Below are 25,338 nucleotides of genomic sequence, written 5' to 3' on the forward strand. Positions count from 1 at the left end.
AATTAAATAAGGGCCAGGCGATCGAAAATAGGATAAAGTCCAAGAATTCAATCCAAGACTTATTTCGGGCAATAAAGCTGTCGAATGAGATGACAACACAAAATTACGAATAGGCGATAGCACGATCCAGCACATCGGAGTGAGAAAATATTGTCAAGAGTAAACATCGCTTTTGACAAACACTGCAAACCCAATGACAACAACGGATTCGGGTGAGGAGCGTCTAAGAAAATCACTGAAAATGAAAAATACAATTAAAGATAAAGACTAAATTACAGCCAAACTGAGTGGAAAAGTTTTTTCACAAACCAAAACGTAAGCTTAAACTTAATTCGTCGATTCGTCTAATTGCAGGAGTATAGCCATGACAGATTTAATTACATAATCCTGAGAGCAAACAATAATTATGATTCTCTAAAGCAAGGCGGGGAAAGAAAATAACCAGTCAAAACTACTCAAGTTAGCATAACAATGGGATAAAGTAATGGAATCGACATTACTAGATGAAAACAAGAAGCATTGGGAAATGGCTGAAGAAATGACAAAACTATGAAGGCGAGAAACGGGGAAAGCGACCAATTGTGTCATATAACAAAAAATGAACAGCGACCCCACTTTTCCAAATCTTATATCCGTCTACCTCCTGTTCTGTCAGAAAACCTTGCATTTACACACGCTGCCATCACCGTTAACGGTGTTATTTCTCATTTTTGGCCAAGGGGCAAATTCCGAAGCAATTATTACCCCACCCTGCCGGGGTCCTCCATTCATGCAAGCTACACACTGGTCTACCTTCTCCTCTCAGCCCATCCAAAACATCTGTCCCCCCAAACCCCCTTTCCCACTCTCCACCGCCCCTCGCAGCTAAACGTGCAGGCCTTTCCACGTTCTCTCCAGACTCCTCCTCCCCCATCCTCTCTTTCCCCTCCATAAGGTTCCCCTATATCCCCCTCCTCAACCGACATTACACACCCAACCCCCGCTACCTCCTCGCACACCCTCACAATGGAAGTCGCTTTCAAGTTTCCGACGCAAAATCCGATGTAATGGAACACGCGCGGGGGATTACGTCAAGGGAGTGAAGTAGTGGAGAGGGAGAGAGAGAGACGGGAGGGTAGGAAGCCAGCCGGCTGAGAGGGAGTACACAGGGTGGGTGGGTGGTTAGAAGTGGGAGGAGTAAGTTGACGGGAAGACGAGGGATCGAGAAGGGTAGAAAGTAGAGGGAGTCGCGAAGGTATGATTCCCATAGCCAGAGAGAAGAGCGGAAATTGGGAATGTGAGAGCAGGGAATGAACATCATGAGCGGAGATCGAGAGGGAAGAACCGATTGGAAGGGCAGAGAATTCTGAAGTGAAATTCCTCATCCTTAAGACCCAGGAAGCAGATGGCGAGGATGTCTGTGATAGTAGAGATTTGTTAGAACGTGATGTGGGACAAGAAAAGAATGTTAAAATGATCAGTTTGTTGTCGCGGGTAGACGGCAACCAATTTTAATTAATCAAGTAGAAACTTTTCAACGTAAAGCACGCTTAAAAACTAGAAAGATAAACGGATTTTTAAAATTTTGTATACTACCATATCAAAGCCAATGTGCGAGGTGAAACCAGGGAATAAGAATACAAATTATCAACGTGCATCAGCAATGAGAGGATTGGTGAGCTCGACACTCCCTCGACTCTTATTTCCTCCATTCAAGCCTTACATTATATCCCTTACACATTTATGGCAATTTCATAAGCACATGAATCCCAATAATGCCTTTTGACTTAGGATTAAAATGATTCATTGATTTGGCAATAAAGCTGAAATATTTAGCAATAAGCAATAAGTATCCCATTGCACAAGTTATCACTGACACTATAAGATTATTAGTCATTACGCAGCACTGTTTTCCACCAAAACACAACAATCGGCATAATATTCATTCACAAATTCTATCAATCAACTCCCGAGAAAAACAGCCATATCATTTCATTTTTATTTCATCACTGTCTATAAATTAATCTACAATAAAATGCTATTTTTAAATTTGAAAAATTTATTCGAGGAGGCTGTTCCGGTTCTTGGAGATTTTCCAGAAGTCACTTCTTCCAAACTAACCTCAAATTCACTGAACATCGAAGCGTGATCGTGATAGTGAGCCAGTGAATAGGGATTTAGGGGGAAAATCCAAAGCGAAGAAACGTGGATGCATGCGTGAACCTACGAGTAATAAGTTCAACGAAGACTTCAAGGGCTGATTGATTGAATGAGTGGACTCGACGCGCACCTAGCGCCAGATAATGGATGGCCGAGATGAGGAAGTTGCGGCAAGCACATTGTGTGTGTGTGCGTTCAGTGTGTTTTAAAACGTCTTTGTTCGCCGAAAATTGGAGTACGTCACCATTACGCGAAAGAGTTCGACTTAATTTAGGGTTGAGTATTGCGGAGACAGTACACACCCAGTCATAATGATTCGATATCCCGGTCAAATAGAAGTAGCGATAACCCTTCAAAAAATTTTACAAATGATATCGTCTGTACAAAAGTATATGTTGAGAAAAGAAGTCAATATGCCACCCCAATAACCTAAATGAATATACGCTAACATACGACATTAGTTCAAGCATTCGTTTGGGAGGCACTCCATCAGTAGGCATACCACTCTCTTCCATTTTACATTATCTAAACAAAAAATCTGTTAAATATAAAGTTTATCACTGCCATGATAGTTTATTAATCCTAGCAATTCTTTGCAGCAACCTTTCAATGAATCTAGTTTCATGAAATTTCTTCATTCCTTCATAGCTCCTTTTTCACTGCCGTCCACCTTCACATGCTCCTCGTATTTCATTTTTGGCCTCACACTATGCTTCTTACCTTCCTCGTTTTCCTAAATAACACGTCTCATTGAACGATTGCACATCAGCATGTGCCCAATCCTTTCTTTTTCCTACCAGTATCATGAATTCAGTTAATTTAGTCAAATTTCTTTGAATGATTTATTTACACACCCTGCAAGCCACCGCTAGGGTGTGTGGCAGGGGGTAAATACACACCGGAATAATTTCACCCGAACATGACCCTACCGCGGTCTAACAATATTACCATGAACCCCTATCTTTCGTGGAAGAAATGACATCTCAAATCTATTTGTTCTACAAATTAATGATAGCTTTCCTTCTCCTTTTTTTAGTTTACCAACATTTTACCACGAAAGCAACCAAAGGGCCATGAATCGATTAGTTGTATGCACGAGCGAATAATCACAATGACGAAAGATTGTTCAAATTTTTAAAGCCTCTTTTTACCTTACACTCCTAGACATGCGGAAAATTGGCAGTAACCAATACTAATATCACACTCCCTCTTCAACATTCCAACGATATTAAACTTATCTTTTGCAACTGTGAAGTGGAATTCGAAATGGGACAGTGATCGGAAGGTTTCCGAGGCTTTCGATCAACCCAGCCTGTACGCATTTCCTGGCAGTTCCACACCGATAAACAGCCCCGCCCCCAAGGTCTAGATTTCCAAATGTGTGGGTGGCTATTTCACTGGCAAAGCATTCCCATCACAGGTACACATATATTGTTTCGGTGACACACCACATCTCCATCGTGACATTTCCGTCCAATCTCCTGTTTTTTTTCCAATCGCCTCCCTCAACTTCCCCCTTCCATCTTCTTTGTCACATCGCAATCTAACTCCGCAGGAACACATCGCCGTAATAGCAAACGATGCCTATAACGCAATAAGCCGGATACTGGTGGCGGAGAGGTGAGGGAGGGATAGGTGGAGAGGGAGGAAGGAAGGCTAAGGTGGGAAAAAAGTGGGAGGAGATTGAAGGAGCGGGGGACAGAGGAGTGAGGAGGAAGAGGAGGTGATGTTTGCGGCGAAGGGGTGGAGGAAAAAAACGGTGATACGGATACGGCTGCTTTATTGACTCGCGATAAAGGAGTTATGTAAACCGTTCTTTGGTCTCCCACTAAACCCCTCTCGCTTCCCACCCGACCGCCTCCACCCACCCAACGGCCCCCTCCCGCCCTCATTGCAAACGGGCGTCTATATCGTCTCGGGTGGGTTGGTTCACCAAGGATACGTAGCCCAAGGCAACATGACAATCGAACGAGCGAGGCCTTCGGAAGAATTCATTTTTTTATTCCATGCGCCATCAGCGTTAGGGGAAGGCAAAAGAATGTCCTCCTCGTCTACTTACCGTCCCCCTTAACCGTCAAACGAGTACCCCCAGAGATTTTTCGACGCATGTACGCACACAAGGCGGACACGTTTTGCGGGCGTCAAGGGTGTGGTGATGCGAGTGCGAATTGATTGACCGTTATGTGAGCGCAAGGAAAGATGCCGGAGCTTTTTCCTATACGTCTGTCTCCGATTCGCTATCCCTTACGTATACTCATCGAGACCATAATACAACGACGAATGTAAACATCTTGCCTTGGCAATGTAAACTGCAACTTTTTAATCATTAAGTGACCTCTCAGCATGTAATATGTTTTGTTTGACCAAGTAACTTCCAACTGACAAATGAGTTATGATTAATATTTACAGGAGGGAAGCTAATACAGGATAAATAACGGACCAATTTTAGTGAAATACAAGGCTAAACAAAGTAGAGGCACCTCGACACTTCAACACAGAGTGAGACTAGTCTTAGCATTGTTGGGAAGAGTAGAGATTTGTGTGATCGTTAGCAGGCAAATACAGCGGAAAACTCAAAATCTTGTGTAGATTAAAATTGATACGCTCTTTTCTACAGACTTCTTTACTTAAGTATCAAAATCACTGACCCTCCGTGTACACAAAATTATGTAAATCAATGATGTATGCACAAATCCTGCCTGGACGTACACTTGTCATATCAATAGTACGATCCATCATTAAATTTTCGCAGCAACGTTTTCGAGATGGGCGATCTTCGCTGAGGGATAGCCAGCGATGTCCCCGGCAGCTCCCGTCACCGATAGCTCAGGCAACTCGGACCAAGCTGAGGCGAGAACGCAGCCCGCGCTGAGAGAAATGAATTGCGAAACTGGCGCGGAAGCACCGCGTCCGAACGAATTGCCGTGTACAGCTTCGCTAAATGGGAATGAGATAAAGCGGAGAGGAGGGAAGGAGGACGGTGGGGAAGAGCTGGGAACGGAGGGAGAAGTTTGAGGAGACCTGAAAAAGGGAGGAGATATGGAGGAAGATGGCGATGAAGGGAGGGAGTAAAAAGGCGAGCAGCGGCGTGCTCTCCCAGTACTTCACTCACTTCCGCCCTTCCAGCTCACTCGCCCCAACGCATCACGCGACTCTAATGTTAAAATAAATCGCCGTCTGGGTAACGAGAGGGCTCTCCCCACCCCTTACCCCAGCTGTGAGGGAGGAGAGGAAGGTTATGGTGGGGTGGGGTGGCGAGGGTTACATACAAGTAAGTGCATACAAGTAACTACGGCTCTATAGAATAACCAATTATCAAGTAACTTAACTCGAAGGTTTTTACGCCATCGATGAAATCAAATTTCAATTTAGTAACACCAGTATACGACCATTTGACGTTACAACAAAATTAATAGATAATTCAATAATTAAAAACGACTAGGGGAATATGGTAAAGTTCGAACAAAGTAAGTACAAAACCTAATGAACGTTAGCTGGCAAGCAGTTTTTTTTCTGAATTCGATGTTTCAAGAGGCAAGATGCTGTACGCTTCATATATCTGAAGTAAATACTTACACATACTATTTGTACGCGGACAGAATATATATTCTCTCAGAATATTTTATCTTTCATCGGTGAATATACCTTTGATATTTTTTAGTCACCTGAATTATATTTGTTATCTTTCTAACTTAATTTTCAGTTAACATGTCCATTGTCCATAAATACATATGTGCTTAACCATAAAACTCAACCATCGTAATAATCCCGTCCCTGCCCTCCATAATTTTCCTTCCGTGGCTCACTAAAGCTTACTAAAAAAAATTGAGGCAATGAACTATTGTGCGGAAAAACTCCACGGAAAATGGCTTAGACCGCAAAATTTTCGGAGCTCGTCCTGTTTGTTGAAATGATCACTCACATAAAAAGAATTTTCATGGTGCATTTCGATGGCAGTCAAAACAAAACACAAACGAGACAACGTACACCGAGGCCGGCAGAGCAACGACGTGAACAAAATTGTTTTGAAAAATAAGCAAATGAACTTCCAATGCCGCAGTCATTCCGTTCAGCTGAACCGACAAACGAATCAGACAAAATCTTTTTGTTCGTTTATTCCCAGCACACGCTCAAAAATCTCTATACGAAAGCGTCGGAGGTAAAATCAAAAAGGCACACTCCAAAACACGATCGGCCAAGGGGCAGTCATTCCATTTCGTGAAATAGAGAAATAAATCAATTGCGAAAATTTTCCGATATGACACTGAAGTGGAAAGAGGTGGACGATAAAAAAAAATTCGAAGACCGAGGGCCCTAAAACTTTTGGAGATGGCCACAATAAACATCTACCGCCGAAAATTACAAAGATTTAAACGTGCAATTCGCGCTCGGAGTTTTGCTCTGGCTGAGTCAAAAAAAAATAGCAAAAATGTAGCAGCATAAATAATCTGCAGATGTCACGTGCAGCTCAAGAGTCATCAGAATGACTTTTCAAAAACTGAGGAAAAACGCCGAACACCGGGACAACCGCGAGAAGTGGGTCATAGTCTCCGCAGGTGAGGCGGCTCGGATCGTGCGACAGGCGCCATGAAATGGCGGCATTTGCGGAAAATCTAACACGCACTCTTCTTCATTAAAAGATTTTTTTAATCTATCGTCTATTCTTCTTAATCAGTCTCTATCTTAGCCGTTTAAGTTTTACATAACATTCACTCGTTGCACGCACGCATCCCTATTCTAATTGGCCTTGATTTCGGGTGAACAGATGATATTATCACTTTTCTAGCGGCAACATTCCGTAGCATTGAACACTATATCCCGCAGAATACTATACATCAAATCGAGTACTATTCTATCCGAAATCCATATCTTGTTACAAAGAAATATTAATTAAAATTCAAGACAACAACGTTTCAAATAATAAATCCAAACAAGTTGCTGGCGAAAATAAAAATCTTCGGCGAACGACTGGAATTGCGTTCAAATTATTTTTTTAAAGGCGTATTTAAGAAAATAATTATTGATATTTGCGATTATATTCTTTCTGTAAAATTTAATGCAATGATTAAATTCACGGAATATATAACCGAATATTTCTGCACTAAATACAATGCTCTATGCATATTCCTTAAAATCATTCCAAGAACTCAATCCTTCTATTTTGGCTAGGCAAGCGTCCCACTCTCTGGCATAACAAGAACACAGAAAGATTGCTCAGAAGCTGAAGCCACATCTATTACTGATGAGGGGTTCCGGAACATGCAATGGAGTTAGAGCGTACAAATTTTTCTCATCGGTGATAGGAACTGTGAAACTTACGAATATATCTCAGTTTAGATAAAAATACCAATTTGGTAAAGTTTCCTAGATTTCCATCTATGTGTTTGTTATTTAGATTATTTAAACTTAATCCTCTCATTATTAAGGCCTTTTACTTGCATAAATTTCACTATTATGGGCGTACGCCACCTTTTACCTGATGAATTGCCATTTAAATCAATCCATTGAAGATAAATATCAACTGTGCCTTACTACTTAATGTTGGCATCTTCTCTGTTTCCCCATATGTGATGGCTACCGCCTGTTCTCAATAAATATGAAGACCAAACCACATTCATCAACCCTTAGGTCGGTTTGATCTGTGAGGATAGAGCTTACCCAATGTTAAGTCCAACGGCGTTTGAAATTCGCACATCAGGGTAGGTGGGGGGCAGTTCTGTTCCCGCCGCCTATGGTTTCCCAAAAAGGTCCTGTACCCAAAAAACCACACAGCTTGGGTGAATCTAAGGGTGCCCGCAGTGGTCCCCCGGAGTCGAACGCTCACCCTCATATTCCAGCGCTTCGCTCATTTTAATTATTTTTTTATTTATACCCTGCAAGCCACCGCTAGGGTGTGTGGCAGGGGGTGAATATACACCAGAATAATTTTACCCAAACATGACCCTACCGCGGTCGGACAATGTTATTATGATCCCCTATCGTTCGCGGAAAAAATGACATCTTCAATCTATCTGTTCTACACTTAATTTCTCTAATTTTATTGACACGATCTCTCCTAGCGTAGTGCACTGGGGGTAAAAATACATTTTCAACATCACTAATAAAGGGGACCTCCTTCCAATTTATGCAAGAGCTTCAATCTGTTCGTGAGGATGTCATATACTTGCAGCATATTCTAAAGGAAGCCTAACCAACAACAGATAACATTTCTCTTTGACCTTTTCATCACATTTACCTAGTACTCTTCTAATATCTCCTAATTTTTTGTTAGCTTGTTCACATATTCCCCGTATGTGTTTGACCCAGGATATGTTGTGAGTGAGGGTAACTCCTAGGTATTTAATTGAGTCTACACATTTCAATTCGGTGTACCCAATGCAGTAGCCGTTCGGGTGGGAAATGCTCTTTTTCCAAAAATATATCACTACGCACTTTTTGAAGTTTAATTCTAATTGCCAAGCGTCGCATCAGCGTTGTATGCCAAGGTCTTCTGACAAAGCTGCTGTGTCCTCAGAATCAAGGATATCACGGAAAGCCACTGCATCGTCGGCAAATAAACGCATCTTTCTAGTGACAATGGAGTCGAAGTCGATAACGTAAAGTAGAAATAAAAGAGGTCCGATGACACTTCCTTGGGGAACACCTGAAGTAACTTCTAAGCTGAGCTAACTCCATCCATCACTACTCTTTGAACCCGACCATTCAAAAAGTCTTTAATCCAACCCCGGATATTTTATCTATGCCATATACTTCAAGCTTTGCGAGTAGTGTACTATGGGGTACTTTATAGAAGGCTTTCTTTAAATCTAGAAACTTTGCGTCCACTGGAACATTGCTCTCTCCCGAAATGAGAATATCATGAACAGAAAGCGCAAGTTGTGTCTCGCAGGATCCATCTTTTCGGAAACCGCGCTGATTTTAAATTAATAACTTCAAATTATCGAAGTGCTCACTATCGAACTAGCAACTATATGTTCCATAACCTTGCACGAAATGGATGTGAGGTAAATAGGTCTGTAATTACTCGGTTCCTCCTTGTCTCCGTTTTTAAATGTTGATGTTACGTTAGCCGTTTTCCAATCTCTGGGAACCTTGTGATATACCAGCGACTTCATAAATATTATTTCTATATACGGCGCAATTTCCGAAGCTAGGTCCTTAAATATACGAGCGAGTATATGATCGGGCCCAGAGGATTTTTATATGAAAGTTCAATTTTGGGCATCAGTTGTACGGCACGATTTGGTGAGCTATCGGAGGTATTCTGTGAGATATTGGTGAAGACGCTTTGAATGAAGAAATTTAATAAGTTAGCCTTTTCCAAACTGCTAGTTACCCTGTCGCGTTTATTATTTTTGAGTGAATTGAGAGTTGACTTATTTCCCTGAACTTCTCAGACGTATGACCAAAACGCTTTTGTAACTTTTTTCAATTTTTCCGCTAGCCTTTTGAAATCCCTTGAAGCTTTCCGAAATTCATTCTTGCCATTCGCCCTAGATATCTTATAATCATTAGTGATCTCATTCTTTTCGTCGCGAGAGATGTCACCCCTAATATTTTTTATCTAGGCGTGACAAATCCTTTGACGTCGTAATGCCTTTCTAACATCCGCGTCGTACCATCTAGGTTCCGTGTTATGTTTTATAAATTTACTGGGAATGAAGTTGTTGACTGCTGAGCGCGCGATCTCAAGGAATTGATTTCACGTATCCTCAATATTTCGGTGATTACTATCTTTCTTTAAACTAGCAAATTGATTCTGCAGCACGCACCTTGAGCAATTGTAGTTCCCTTCTTTAAACAAGTAAATTTTCCTTTTAAGCATAATATTTCGGACCCCATGAAACGAAAACGTAGCATTTACTGACCTACCGTCACTGATTCCTTTTATAGTTTCTGCAGTTAAGACTTTTTCGGGAATAATCATAACTAACAAATCAAAAATATTTTCACCCCTAGTTGAGGACGTGACAAGTTAATTCAATGAGTTCAACGTACAAGAATTCAATAGCGATTCGCGGATGTCTTTATCTTTACCGCCAGTTTTAAAACTATATGTGCCCCAGTCAATAGCTGGGACTTAGAAATGGGACTTATAATCTCCACCGATTATAATGTCACGATCATAGTGTTGAGATAAAAAAACCTTTGATTTGCTGATCTAATTCTAGTATTGAATTGCCTCTGTCGACTGGCGGTCTGTAAAATGCACATACATAAATTCTTTTGGATTGAGGACTTCTAATTGAGCACCAAATAATTATATCTGTCCCTGTGCTATGAATAATGTGATGATATTCCGCGACTTGGTTTTTTAAACCGAACACTTTAAGCCGAACTCATTGGACTACCTCGTCCCGTTCTCTGCATATCGCGTATGCTAATTTCATTTTGTCGAAGTATATTCCACTTTCTTAAGAATAATAGATATTGAAACTATTTTCCGAAAAATTTAGAGGAAAGCTGAAGAGTACCTATGTGAAGAAGAATGTGGACTTATTAGAAACAGATGAACAAGCAGAAAAAATCTTGCCCTGAAATTTATCGTAGAGAAGAAAGCACAGAAATATCAACTGACATTTTCGTATTGGATTATTCGCGCTTTTGGCAAAGTTGATTTAAAAAGAAATAAATAGAATTAAAAATAATAGAAAATCAAAATAAAAAGTAAAATTAAAAGAAATGAAGTTACCCACTACTTATAAAATTAAATGCTAAATTTATTTTGGAGAATTAACTTTTTGTTTCAGTTCTTGGTTCTCGTTCTAAGGTTTGGAAGATGGGTATTATTTGGCAGAGTTCACGGTAGGTATATTAATTTATATGATTACTTTGTACCGCTTAGGTAACCATAATCGCTTTTCATCGTTGCAGATAAGACAGGTACATATATTCGTACGTAATCCCGGGATCACTTGGCCCACAATTTCAAACAATGCATCGAACTGGGCTACATAGGTGCTCCAGCCACGGCCACAAAGGCGGTCAGTACATTATTATCGTATCGCAGGCTCTCCAAACGCGTCCGTCCTTAGGCACGGACGTTGCGAAATCCTTTTAGCGAAGCAAAGAGAGCGCAGTACGCGAAGCAAAATAAAAAGCGTTGCCTCACTTCCTGCTCGGCTATGCACCGCTGAAACCGCCACGCATAGAATACCCTTAGAAAGGTATTAACGACGCCACAAGAAGGTTCCGTATAGCCATTCGTCGAGAAGTATGTTTTTCATGCATCCGCTGCATCTCTCAGGTATATCTTTTATAAAACGGATATTGTGGGGAACGTTAAACCTTCAAAGGAACACACAATAAAAGTCATCACGGTTTTGAGAAGTTTTAAAAGTTCAAGCGTTGTCTATGATAACTGGTTAACATTAGCATGACTAATTTACGAATATATCGTAAGGAAACATTGAATTCATTTTTTTTATGTATGGCGATTACTTATATTAGAATGGATGCTGTTCTGATTGATGAATTCTGCCATCTAAATTAAGGGATTAACCCTAATTATAATCAGAAAATACAACACTGATAACATAACTGACTCAAAAAATTAGGGAAAACCCTAAACCATCAGTAAATTGTACAAATTATCATCAATAGGCCAATGTATTTCGGCAGGAGATGAAAAGCTTATTTTATATTTAAAATATTCAAAACAAAAATGAATATTTCCAAGGATATAAGGTTAAAAATTTTAAAATATTTGGAACTATTCTTACCTGGTGTAGTTTGCCAGCTCAGCCCGCCGATGAACATTTTTCTGAAAAATAAAAAAATAAACAATTGGTAAAATGATCGGTTTAGAAGACTTCAATTGTGATCGTTATAGCAAGTATGCTGTTCACAAATTACAAGGAACACAACTCGAAAAATAATTTTTTTAGGTAAATCATTCGCCTTGACTAGGATAGTGCTTCAACCAGTTAAGCTATCGAGGCGTCCTCTTAAACTCTGAAATTTTGGGGCTTTTTAAAGGAAAAAAATGTTGTGACGAAATACCGTACATACAATGTCATAGGCATTCGTAGTCGTGCGCGACGCGCCACAGTCCACGAGGTTAAAGCCAACTTTTAAACACTTATGCTGTTTATACAAATTCCAAAGAAACTGTGGGAGATGCCGCAACAGTAACTTTTAACGGAGTCATCCGCTAATGTGCATCCGCTTTTAGGAAAATATTTACAATATTCAAAATGAGGTGAGTCAGCTCGCCACATGAACATTTTTCATCATTTATTAATCAGTGGCAATTTTATCTTCTTCGCTCTCGAATTATTGAGAGATCAAAGGAAGTGTTGTTTAAATAGGCATCGGGCAAAATAAGATAATGTCGAAAAGAAACATTCATTGCAGCAGTAACTGTGGGCATTCTCACAACTACTGGCGGGCGGGCAATTAAATTACGCCAGGAGTTACGAAGAAAGAAAAAAATGAAAAAAGACACGATAAAGCGTAAGCCTAAACTCGAGGGAAAGCACCTAAAGATAAGTAGACAGATAACCAAGAGACAGGCGATATACTAGTATGACGCTGAGATTTCCTCGCAGCACATTAATAGGGTCTTCAGTAAACATGTTTCTCCAAAGAATATACACTGGCCTTGGGTTCAGAAGATATACGTATTAGGCAATGCACCAAATTCAGACTTACATCAAAGTGTATAGAACCTCCACCATAAACAAAGCTACAATTGTAGCAGTGTATCTCTCCCTCAAGTTCTTCGTTTGACTAATATCAAACGATAAACCGCCCTCGTGGCACAAGAATACGACGATATTTTTTCTAATATTTACAACAGCAGAAACTTCTCTTTTATAAAAAGGTTACATAGTAATAAAAATTTTAGTTTAGATTGTTTCAACAATTTCTTACAATAATGAGTTGGAACGAGTAATATGACCGTGGTAAATTAATAATCCGTGATCTATGAATTATATATCGCACGTTTTCATAAAAGTAATATAATCTTTCAACCGTGGTGTCACTAGTCAAACTATTATCGATAAACATTTCAATTTGAAATTAAAATTCATTTTAATGAAATTAATACGGAAACTATTAGCCATGCAACAACATTCAGTTATCACTGTACCTTGGTATAACTACGCCACAAAAATAACAAAACATCGATTATAAAAACCTACCATTCTCCTACTTCTTGATACAATTTTCATCGAGTTGAAGGGGGGAGGGGCTGAAGAAGTGAATGGGAAAGGGTTATTTGTGGATAAGGGGGGAAGTATACGGAGTTCTCCAGTTGTTTATTGGAAGGGTTGACACGTAAAAGGGTTGAAGGGGGAAGGGTATGGGTGGGCAGGGCTGGGGGATTGGGGATAGGGGAAGTGCTCGCTAGGGATCCAAACGAGAGCAAACAAACGCTCCGTCGCCTTTAGCACGAAGGCAGTCTCTCAATCACTCCCTATCTCATAATCGCCCCACACTTCCCCTACATTCTTCCTTTTGACTCACCATCTCTCCTTCCTGCCACTGCATGCCAAATTGTGCCGGGGAAAGCAAACTTCTGGGAAAGAAAAGGAAGTGCTCAGAAGGATGGCGAGTTGAGAAAAGTGAAAAGAAGAGGGTATCGAAAGTTTTCTTTGGCCGAAGGATTGCGCGCGAAGTCGTTGGGCCCATTGCTCTTTGAGGAGGAATGCCAAAAATAAAAAAATTAAAATAAGCGAAGCATTAACCATGAGAAAATGTATCAAAATGAGAAAGCCAATGGCTGAGCGTGATGATGGGAAGTGATGACCACAAAATAAGGCATGGACGATACAATGATAGCACTAATCGAACGACACAAATGTGGCAGTAACTATTGATAAAGAGAATCACAAGCAGAAAATCAACCCATTCAGGCAAAGCGCTAGTGGAAAATTGCTCGCTCCGGCGGCGGCGGGGTAACGTCCTCCCCTATCAACCCAGGGGTCACAAGTTCGATTCCCGGCTAGGTGAGTTTCCCTCCACCTATAGTTTGGGTGTTTGGAATAATCCTTAATATAATTTTTTGAGATTAGGTGAAAGAAAGGACTAAAAATTCTCAATCTCACCACAAAAAATTCGTTACATACATAAAAAAGAATTGACTGGTTCACAGCAAGATCGAGGTGGATTACTTTGATGGGGACATGATGGAGAGAAAACGAAGAGGAGCTAGTGACATGAATCACGGAAGGTCGTTATGTGAAGTGCGTATTTTTTTTATCGAAGCAATCTGAGGGAAAGAAATACTTGGATATAGACTGATTTCCTTCCCACAGCTTCGAGTATGATTCAATTCCGTCAGAATTAATACGATAAAATGATTCGGTACTCGTAAAATGAATAGCTTCGATAAGGCATCAAATAAGGTAAGTTTGCAAGCAGAAATTTTCTTTCATTGGGTACATTATTATTAACTCCCTGTCATTTTTACTGGCAAGGTTTTTGTCACACAAAAAATGAAATGAGATCATTCTTCCTCTTCCCATTTGCAGGCAAATATCTATATCATTGTAGTCTAAAGTATCTTATTTTAAAATGTTCTCCCTCCCTATAACACGATCAATTTTTACGGGGTGTTTTACAATTCAAGGTGAGGACAAAAGAGTATTAACCAAAGGGATCAAAAGGACCTTCACAAAATTTAGACGATTACGACGTGGCAAGGGTACCACGCGGTTCCATTCGATTTGTACATTTTTTCTACCGCTTTTTGGAATTCGCCAACGGCGTGTTTGAAAATGAAGCTGCCGATTTTCACGCAAGAAAGTGTTCAATTTACAGAATAGAGTTTCTACGTGACTTAAAAATATCACAGATTGGCACATAAACATCTTGTGGCCATACCATTGCCTCGCATTCATCAGTGACTCTTCCTAAACACTTTATTTTTTTAAACCAAATTTAGCAACTTGGCCATATCTTGGTCAATATACGGCGATAATATCACTCAAATGACAGATTTTCCGATCATTCTCGTGGAGGGATTCGAACCCATGAAATTCAAAAGGCTTAGACGGTTGCAAGAATGAGGTCTGTGCTAGAATTTAACAAACGACTTCAACGGTCAGTTGTATGAGGTGAAATGCTAAAATGAAAATGATCAGCAAATAACTCCAAAGCTCATATTCGATAGTGTTCACTTGTGGAATACGTGCGAAGTTGAATTTATACTGGTTTGTATCAGCAAACGTATACTATAAAGACGATGAATATTTTGTCGTTTCTGTTGATCTCCTCCGTATTTTATGGTAATTTTCTAAGGTCATTGATTTAATTTCCGAGTACAGTCATAAACTAAAAGTTCGACTTGAACATGAAATTGAAGAGCAACTCAAACGGACGGTAAAAACTATGGCTTTTGAAATTACACTTTCAATTTCTCAGGAATAAAGAATACACCTACTGTTCAGGTAACCTACCCTGTGCCGCCGGCTACTTTCCAGAAATTTAATATTCAGACCATGTACAAAGGGTGCGTTTCCAGATGTAGACGGGTCAATTTTCAGAAAGGTCACTCCGGTGAAAGCGTATCAGAGAGTTTCAAATTTAAATCTTAAAATTAATCGAGAAGGCAAATCAAACATGAGTATCCGTGAAGGTATGAGCATTAAGCCTGAGTGCCATTTTATGACAGAAGAGGGACGAATGAGGAGTATCAAATTTCCTGCCGTTCCGTTAACTTCATTCAGGGAGATAAATTCAAAATGTTTAGCCGGTAATGATATTAAAGTTTATATTGACAACATAATAGCATTCAGGTAATTTCTTACCTTTCATGCTATTGTACGCCCGAATCCAGAAACAGAGTTATCCGAACATGTATCTCTGGTTAAGCAAGTGAGAGCATGGCTCTTCGGGCTGATTCAGAGATGAAAATATCGACTGTGAAATAGCACATGAATCGAGGATTCTTATTCTTACTGTGATTTTTCAGGAAAGACCTTTCATTAGATCACATGAGCTTTGCTCTTCATGTAGAATGAAGCACCTTACACATAAAATCGCAGTTAGCTATATTAACATAAATCAAAATTTGACAAATAAATTAAAATCAATTTCATTTTACTAACCACAGCATAAGCATACAAAGAAATATTTAATGATCATTTAAAACAAGGATTACATAGTTATTCAGAATCGATTAGTATACAATGACTGAAATAGATTTTTAATCAAATTTGCCGCGAATTTTCATCATCGAGGTAAAAACGTTCCACGATTTTGCGCTATCAACCCTCGTTGGGTCACTCGGCTAAGGGGTGAATTTGTTTAGAGCACAACGTCCATGCAATAGTTAAGCAACTAATTCGGTATAGATGATTTTTTCGCCGGAAAAAGACTTCCGAAGGAGGGGAGACATGATCTAACTAACTAGTCCCACTTCACAGCAAGGTTTTTTATCAATGGCAACGGAAGGTACTTCAGCGAGATTGAAACATTGATTGAAATTGACAACGAGCTTCACCTACTTATTTACCTCTCCAGCTTAGAGCAATCTTACTATATTTACGCGTTTAATTTGCCGACACATAGGAATAGGTTCATGGCATCAAATGGTGACAATCAATATCTCGCAATACCGAATTCCTCGATTCAGAGGAAACGGATTCTAAAAGTAAACTCTTTAAACCCAATAACTTTTACAGAACGTTCGGCTCCGAATAAAAGATTTGGCAGACTAGGGCAGGTCGAGCGAACGACAGGAGAAATGCGCCAGTAGAAGTTAGGAGGGAATATCGCGACGAAAACGCGCTCCGTTCCAACGAGAGAAAGAGAATAGGAGCGTCGCGCACTCGAGTGAGAGGGCTGACGAAAGGAACGCGCACTTCCCCGAGACTCTCGTCGCCGTTGGAAGCCTTCCTCCCTTCAATCTGCTCCAATCGGAAGCGATTTCTCCTCCACCCGATAGTCCGCCAGTTCGTTTCCTGGAATCCGATCTGAGTCCCCTTCCTCATCTCCCCACAACTCTCACTGCCCCACGCAACGTCCTCGTCTCCTCCTTTCCCGAAATCCACTTCTTCCTCCATCAAATGCCTTCGCTCCGATGCAGGCAGCACGCACTCGCCCTGGTGCAAATAAACCCCCTCAAAAGAAGAAGGCGGCAAGGCAGGGCGAGGGGAGCGCGTGAAGACCTGTAGTTGCCTTGAATCCGAGTCGCGTGCTGAAGAAGGCTGGGACGTTACTGGAGAAATGAGAGGGATGTGAAGAAAAGCATTTCTAGCTTCATTTATTTTGTTTCACCGCAAAGAAAGGTGGAAGTTGACCTCTTTCTTTTATAGAAAATTATAGGATCGAAAATGAGTATTGTTCTTATAAAGTCTAAGTAATAGATGCTAAAAAAACATTCTATTGAATTCTAATCATAGTTGGGCGACTACTGCAAACCAAAACGTTATACATGGATTATAAATCGTTATCGCCCTGTGGCGTCAGGAAGTACAGTCAGAGCATATATCTAAATTAGTACAAAGGCATGGCTTGGAAATTGAAAGCTGTAGAGAAATTGTAATCGCGATTTCAACTGTAATAATTAGAGAACTCCTCTGAAACTGACATCATGGATGTCCACCTATACAAGCTGAGCCGCAGAAGGCAAGCCTAGAGCCTACAGTGCAAGTATAGATTTGGTCGAGATAAATAAACAAGGAAGCACTGAGCTACAACCTACGACCAAGAAGAAAATGAATACTTTCAGGTAAGCAACAAATATTAAAGACCCCTGAATTTACAATTTACACTTCAAAATTTTTCACAATGCCATGCTTGCTCTTCGATCTATCAAGTTTGCATTTTCACAGCATTTTAATTCTATTTCGTGTTCCAAGCATAATTTACACGGCGGTCAGGAGAAGGCTGGGAGCCAAGACTGCTCATCGAGCAATTTAGTCATTATTCTATTTGGTGCGATAAGCAGGTGGGTAATTGTGAAGTAAATTCGACAAAAATCATATGAGCATGCTATCATTAAAAAAGATGAGGAGTAAGGAAACTAAAAAGTTTGTTTTTGTCCTACGCTATTTGAATCAAGCAACAACACAGATTATTTCCTTTCGCTAGGACCAGTTTAAATGAGTCTTGTTTTATAAAATGATGGGTACGACTATTTTTTAACGCACAGATGAAAAACTAGGCTACTCGTGCATTCAACCATCTCGTAAGATGAGGAAGAGGAGCAGAAGTTTTACGACTATTCCTCTCTAATGAATTTTTGATTTCGTTTTTCCGAGACAATTATGATGATAATGCTTTAATAAAGCCCCAGTGCCTTTTTTCAGTAAATTTCACTTCCTTAAAAAGAAAGCCGTTTCTCTAATGATGATGCATGCCGTAAGGACAGTTTACAGTCTGAAAAACGCTGGAAGGAAAGAGAATAAATTACACGGATCAGCGATCATTCCTCAACATTCTCCGTCGCAATACATTTGCATAAAACATCAATCGACTCCTTGAAGGAGACCAGATTATCCCACTTTCTGTCACATGCAAGTCAGTTGAGGTGACTCCGCAACTATTCCTCAAGCTCGAACGCCCACTTTTTCATTTTGTCACCCTGGTACCGAAGTCCAATGAATCAAGTTTAAAATACGAGAAAATTTTGACTCCAAAAATCATTGTTTTCAAGAGTTAGAAAAAACTCTTATCACTAGTAATAGTTTTAAACCCACACTTCATTTCTTATTTTGCAAGAGAAATTTTACCTTAAGGTAACTTTTTATACGATACATGAAAAAATTTGGATCGCACTAAATCATCTTAACAAAAATTAGAAAATATTGAATGCAGGTTTTCAACTCAATTGATATCATAGTAGGTATTGAGGCTGTAAAAATGTTTTTAAAAGTCGATTATGAATGTTTTGATATATTTATTTGGAAATTCTATAGAGATTTTATCAGACAGAAATTACGTGAGATCAAAAGTACTTTTTACCTTCAAATGACATTAGTAAAATCTTCTAAAATAAATGTTCGCATGCCATCTCACTATATTCCAGATTCCTTTCCCCTCATTTTTTAAAACCAATGACTCTCCAGCATAAAAAAAGGTAATTTAAAATCTATAACAAAGACTTGTGTCTGACTTCAATTAAGGAAAACTGCATTTGTCTCGAGGCGAACGTGAACAATATGGACGATCCATATTAAAACAAAGGCATCGAATTCCAGTTTGTAATTCTTATGACAAATTGACTGGCAAGTATCCTTTAAATTCAATTAAACTCAAGTCCATAAATGAAGAAAATAATAAGATATGAATGATCATTCTTTAATATCTAAAGAAATAAGGGATAATATAGAGAAATGGACAATATAAAGAAATTAAAAAATATATGGCGAAGAATCAGTCGTACACGGGGTAAATAATAAAATAAATAAACATAGTAAAAAGACCATTAATTCTCATAATTGTTTTACACGGCGTTTTAGTTTTCTATGAAATATGGTTTTGTTTCAGGGTATTCATGGAGCCAATCAACATTTTCAAAAGAATTTATATTGTTTTATTGGATAAATTTAGAAAAAACGCCTCCAACTTATCTATAGCGAATTCTGGCTCAATCATATTAATAATGCAGTTTGTTATTTACTTAAAATTTAGAGACACATACCCAAGACTCATATGGTACTCAATCCTTCCTCTTCTCTATGTATTGATACCTGTGACTTTACCTCATCCGCAGAATTATAATGAAATTTAGGGGTGGAGATTTGATAACACTGACACCATTGAGGTGAATGCGACTACATAGATTCTTTACATGCATATAACATCCAGTCATTTTTCGCACCCTAGCAAACATTTTGTGATATGTACTTAAAATCAGAAAGTAATGCAATAAAGGGGACGAAAACTGCTTGACCAAAATAAACATTTTTTTTCTCAACGAAATCCATAATTGTTTCATCTTTCCTTTCTTGTTTGTACATGAGCGTAATAACAATTTCTCATAACTCACAGATATCCGCTCCCTCTGAATAATTTTCTTAGACTTTCTTAGAAAAGATACAAGCGATTGAATGATCAGGGTGCAAATCCCGAGAAATAATTTTCACCTCACCTGCCTGTGTAAAAAGACGGATTCTTGAAGTAACTTCACATATTCATTTCTTACCATAAATAAAACGAAACAAACGTTATTTGTTAAATATTTCCTCATTGAAAAGTCATTCGAAGTATGAACAAAGAGATTAGAGCCTTCGTAGGAAACGTAAGAAAACGGCAAAATCAAAACCTCAGCCAACGTAGGATTCACTGTTATTCAGCATTCATTTAGATATTTCTACCTTCATTCCTTAATTAGGTCGCCGATAAAAATTCTTTACTCTTTATGCGATTCCGTTTTCTGTCAATCAATACATTAATTCTCTTTGCAGCCCGGATACAGCTTCCTTTAGAAGTGGAATAGCTATTTATCGCTAAATGACTAGAGATAAGCACATGAACATTTCAGTTTTTTGCGATGGAATGCTATTGGCATTAATTGCATCGTGGGATGAATTATAAATCCTTAATGAGCGTATTCAAAGGGGCAGAGTCTTGGTGAAAGTATGCCTTCCTTGCGCACGTGATAATTTGCTTACAAAGGAGCATATTTGCAGGTAAATCTGATCATTAAGGCAAGCTCATGAAAAAGCTTTTTAAGGTAATTATTATATTAAGAATATATTTCATGAAAATATAATATTACTAACAATTCAACTGAGAACAGCAATAATAAAATAATGTAATCAAAAGATTATGAAATAAGGTGAACAAAACAGTAATTAAAATAGTCGTAATTCTAAGAATTCTTATCAGTTCATTTACGGGTAATATTTCGTATCAAATGAAAACCCACTAGTTTAACTCTGCGCCTCAAACGATAAACGTAGCTAGAAGAACCTTAAACTATTTTTCTCTCGATACGCTTATTTTACTAATAAATATGTAAGATAAAAATTATCATTCAGTTTGAAATTTATAGTTTTTTTCCATAAAAGGAAAACCATAAGTAAAATTATTTGAATAGCCTAATTATTAAAACTGAAGTTATAAAAATTATTCTTGAACTAGTATGTTTTGATTCAAATTCTGTCACGATATAAAGCGCCATTTATAATCAGAGGAAATCATGAGGTAGTTTTATTTAATAACTATATAAAACATGGGAAAAACATAATTAGACCTGCCACTAGCTATCGCACCCACAGAGATTTCAAACTACAGCGTGTATCCTTATCCGCCCTTATCCAGAATGCAGGCGTATCCAACGCAAAAACAATTCTTTTCAAAGCCTGCAATTATTAAGTTACATCCAGTAGAAATAACAGCGCTGATCGTAAGCATTGAATAAAATATACTTTATAAAATGAAAGTGTAAATCCATTATCCAATAAAATTTCCTAGCTAATAGGTAACTAATCCACACCTTGAATTAATTTTCAAATAAATTCACTAAAACCGCACAGTACTCCAGCACATGATATGGTACGGGATCGAGAGCAGAGCAATTTATTATTCTCAAATTCTAGAGGTTTTTGTCAGCAGGAAATGACCCCAATCTCGTAAAATGTTTCTCGATAAGACATTGTCGCCAGTGACCCATACACGCTAAGATCAATCTCGTAAAACCTAGCCTTAAAGAAATATAGACGAGCTTCGATATCGGTTTACGGCGTTGACTGAAGGGAGGAAATCTTCTCTTCGGTTTCACAACGGAGGGGATAGGGTTCATTGGCACTTTTCAACACCCTCATCCCCTCAAAGGAAATAATGGTGAAAGTTCCGAGGAAAAATACTCAATGGTAATGAGAACTATCCACTGGTCACCATTTGGTGGTTTAAAATATTCCCAATTTTCATTAATAAACCAAAAAAATGAAAATAAAAATTTGTGTCAATTTAAACTACGTTGATGACCACCAAGAGTATCATTAAAGAATTAATATTAGCTGAAAGGGGAATGTAAACTACCACCAATAGTTTTTTTACTGACTGTTTATCGGAGTTTGCTTTGCAATAACCGATGAATTTTATAAGGACTTTTTCTTCCCCTTCAGTATGCAATAATAAAGCAGACAATAAGTAATAGACCAAAGGTTATACATTCAGAATACGGTGGTAGAACACTGAGACATGCTTGACAAGGTTGACCTTAGAGCCAGAGAAAATCAAAAAACTATTATGAAAGGATAACTTGACAATGACACCAATAATAAAAATACTGTCAACATATCAATTATTTACCTACCTGTCAAATAATATGTTCATTTTAGAGGAATATCTTCCTAGTTTAATGATATTAAATTCGCCTAATTTTTTACCACTTAGTCGTTAAGGTTGATCAAGATTTCATAAGGTATCATTTTGAAATGTGTTTTTCAAAGTAATAATTTGTACACACACTGTTAGCGACAGACATTGACTGTGAGCCTTAGTAAGAGGTTTTTGCAAAAAAGATCGAAAAAGTTAAGGAAGATCCAAAACTAAAGCGCCAATTGTTCTATACAGAAACGGCTTCTCCACAGAGGAACACAAACACTTCCATCACCCGATCGATCTCATTCCGATAAGCCCCAAATCAAAGGAAACTAAAACAACACCACATAATGTTGCTTGGCTACACCCTAGCGGTGGCTTGCAGAGTACTTAAAAAATACAACATAAATTCACAATATATATATATATATATATATATATATATATATATATATATATATATATATATATATATATATATATATATATAATAAAATAAAGTTTCAATAATCACCTTTTCAGATAAACTCTTCCAGATTGGTAGTACACGTACAAGGAACCATCGCTAATCGCCTTTTTCCACTCATGTTGGACTTGTAAAAATTCGACATGCTGAATAGTTTTTTTAAAGCATTCGCTCAGTAAATAGCATTAATAAACATTTTTTTATATTCACTAACTTCCTAAGAGAGTTGCACTATGATCCACAGCATGAACTTTTGTGCAATGCTTGACAATCCACGGTTATGTGAATATCTAAGCAAGATTACTTCACTGAATTATTAAAACAAATTCTCTGACCGGTAATAGGTGGGATCATTTCACAGCGTTCCGTCCGGGAAGTAATGCCACGCACGGCTACTTAAACACGCGCGCCCTTACGATAAAGTACATTCCAACGGGAAAGATATTCATAGCATATTAAAAGAAGGCAGTTAGTATTCTTAAGAGGGTGTGAACGACGGCTGGAAAGGAAACTATTGAACTCCTCTCCAAAACGCTACAGAAAAAAGTCAGGTTTCATTCTCTCCCTTCAGAGAAAGGAGTGAACCGCGGAACGGATGAAAGTTGTTCAACCGGACGATGTGGGAAACCACTCCATTCCATTCGTCACATCCTCGTGCCCAATTACTATATTGCGTCTATTTAGCACACTATCAACGTAATACAGCGGTTCTCCACGAATGACCATATAAAATACGAACTGCTACGTTAACAGTACTGCTACGTTAACAAATGCTGCATTAGATTTCTGAAAATAACCTCTGCTACTACGCGAAATAAAACCCTACATTTCGATAAATCTGGATAAAACTAGCATCCCCTGTTTATCCCCGATTTATGATCCAAAGTTTCCAAGGTATGATATTTCTTCTGGAAAGGAATTTTCGTACACATGACTATACAGGTCCACTCGTCTGTATTTGCTATTTCTCTCATTTTTAATTGATGCAAGACCGCTATGGAACAAATGAAGATTCACATCATGAATTGCACATGAAACTGCTGTAAAATATAGATGCGAGGCTTCTAGAAAGCTCCCGTTCACTACTAAAAATCGACCTTTACCCATTCTGAATGAATAAGAGCGTTAAGTAACCAGAATACATGACGCTATGAAATCTCCAACTCGGATTAAGTTGCTGCGGAGGCAATGGCAGTAATATCTTAGGTTCAATCTGACCTTAACAGCTATTCTCAAGGAAGCGATTAAACGCAACCGCCGACGGCACACTAGAAAGTAGTCGAAGTGAGTCTGACGAAGGGCGAGATAGTTCAGAGAAGACGGATTTCGACGGGGGAGGAGAAGTAAAATAAAAATGTGTGAGCACTGAGAGATAATGGAAGAAAAGAGACGTGTGGGTAGTTAGGGAGATAAAAAACCTATTGGAAGAGGGCACTGATATTCATTTACGATTCATAAAGAATGGAGATTTGAAGACCGACTTATCGTCTTGTGGAAAATACTCCCAGCGGAGAAGAAAAGGCGTATGCATATATTTTGTGTGAGTGAAAACCTCCTCAAGATCTGCCACGGAAAATCCAAAGAGATAAGATAAAAATCATATACCCTCTTGACAAGGATCTGCTGGAAGGGGGATCGTATTACTGTCAATATATGAGAACGATATTTTTCTTGTTTCAGCGAAAATTTGACCCAAGGACTAGATACAAAAAACCGTGTTCAAAACTTTATTTATCTTACCAAACGCCGTGCAATAGTCTAACCTATCCGTCACATCCTAGTATCTTCCTGCGACATGGCAAAAAACCTCTTAGAAAACCCGTAAAAAATATTAGGTGAATAAATTGATTTCATTACGTTGAACAAATTGGAGGAATAAGCCCCATGAGATAAAAAGTTTCCCTTATATTCACCCCAAACTTTTTTAAAACATCGCCGGTAATTACGTACATTCTAATCAAGGGAATGAAGAAGAGTAGTTAATATAATTGATAATATAGAATGTAGCGGCACGGATTTCGCTGCAAAACAGCTCTATTACTTTACTCGACATAACAATTGGTTACTTTTTTACGTATACTGGAGACTGTAAAAAATGCTGCCCCAAAAAAGATAGGGGGACAATAAAATAAAAACTAGGTTGCGCGGATTCGCGAGATCGACGATGATGATTGATGTACCATGCATGAAATATGAGATTGTACAAATGCGCGAGGCGAATCTTTGTGAATTATTCAACGAAATGCACAAGGCAGGAAAATATCACCAGAATACCAACAATCAAGCCAATACGAATTACTAGGTACACAAGGTAAGGACGGGCTAATTACTATTAAAAGATTATTGCATCCTTGGAATCACAAAAAACGCAGCGCGAACGTCACCTTCATTAGGATCGTCGAAAGGAAACACTTCGACCGTAAAAAATTCAAATATTTACGATACCTACTCGATAAAACCTGTACGATTGAGGGCAGTGATTTTTTCCAATCCGTCAAACTTCGAAA

The 25,338-nt window shown here is 38.7% G+C and overlaps 1 protein-coding gene across 6 annotated transcripts in view; it reads right to left on the reverse strand.

Annotated features, from left to right (window-relative positions):
* Positions 1–25,338, reverse strand: part of Rbp6 (RNA-binding protein 6) — a 1,159,807-nt gene that overhangs the window by 1,128,059 nt on the left and 6,410 nt on the right. For all 6 annotated transcript variants that reach the window (XM_071587364.1, XM_071587360.1, XM_071587359.1 and 3 more), the window contains exon 2: positions 11,862–11,902. In XM_071587364.1, coding sequence (XP_071443465.1) covers positions 11,862–11,902 — 41 coding nt within the window. The remainder of the gene's footprint in view (positions 1–11,861; positions 11,903–25,338) is intronic.

Source organism: Hetaerina americana, unplaced genomic scaffold, assembly GCF_022747635.1.
Source record: "Hetaerina americana unplaced genomic scaffold, ioHetAmer1.1.p SCAF_3, whole genome shotgun sequence".
Classification (NCBI taxonomy): Eukaryota; Metazoa; Arthropoda; class Insecta; order Odonata; family Calopterygidae; genus Hetaerina; species Hetaerina americana.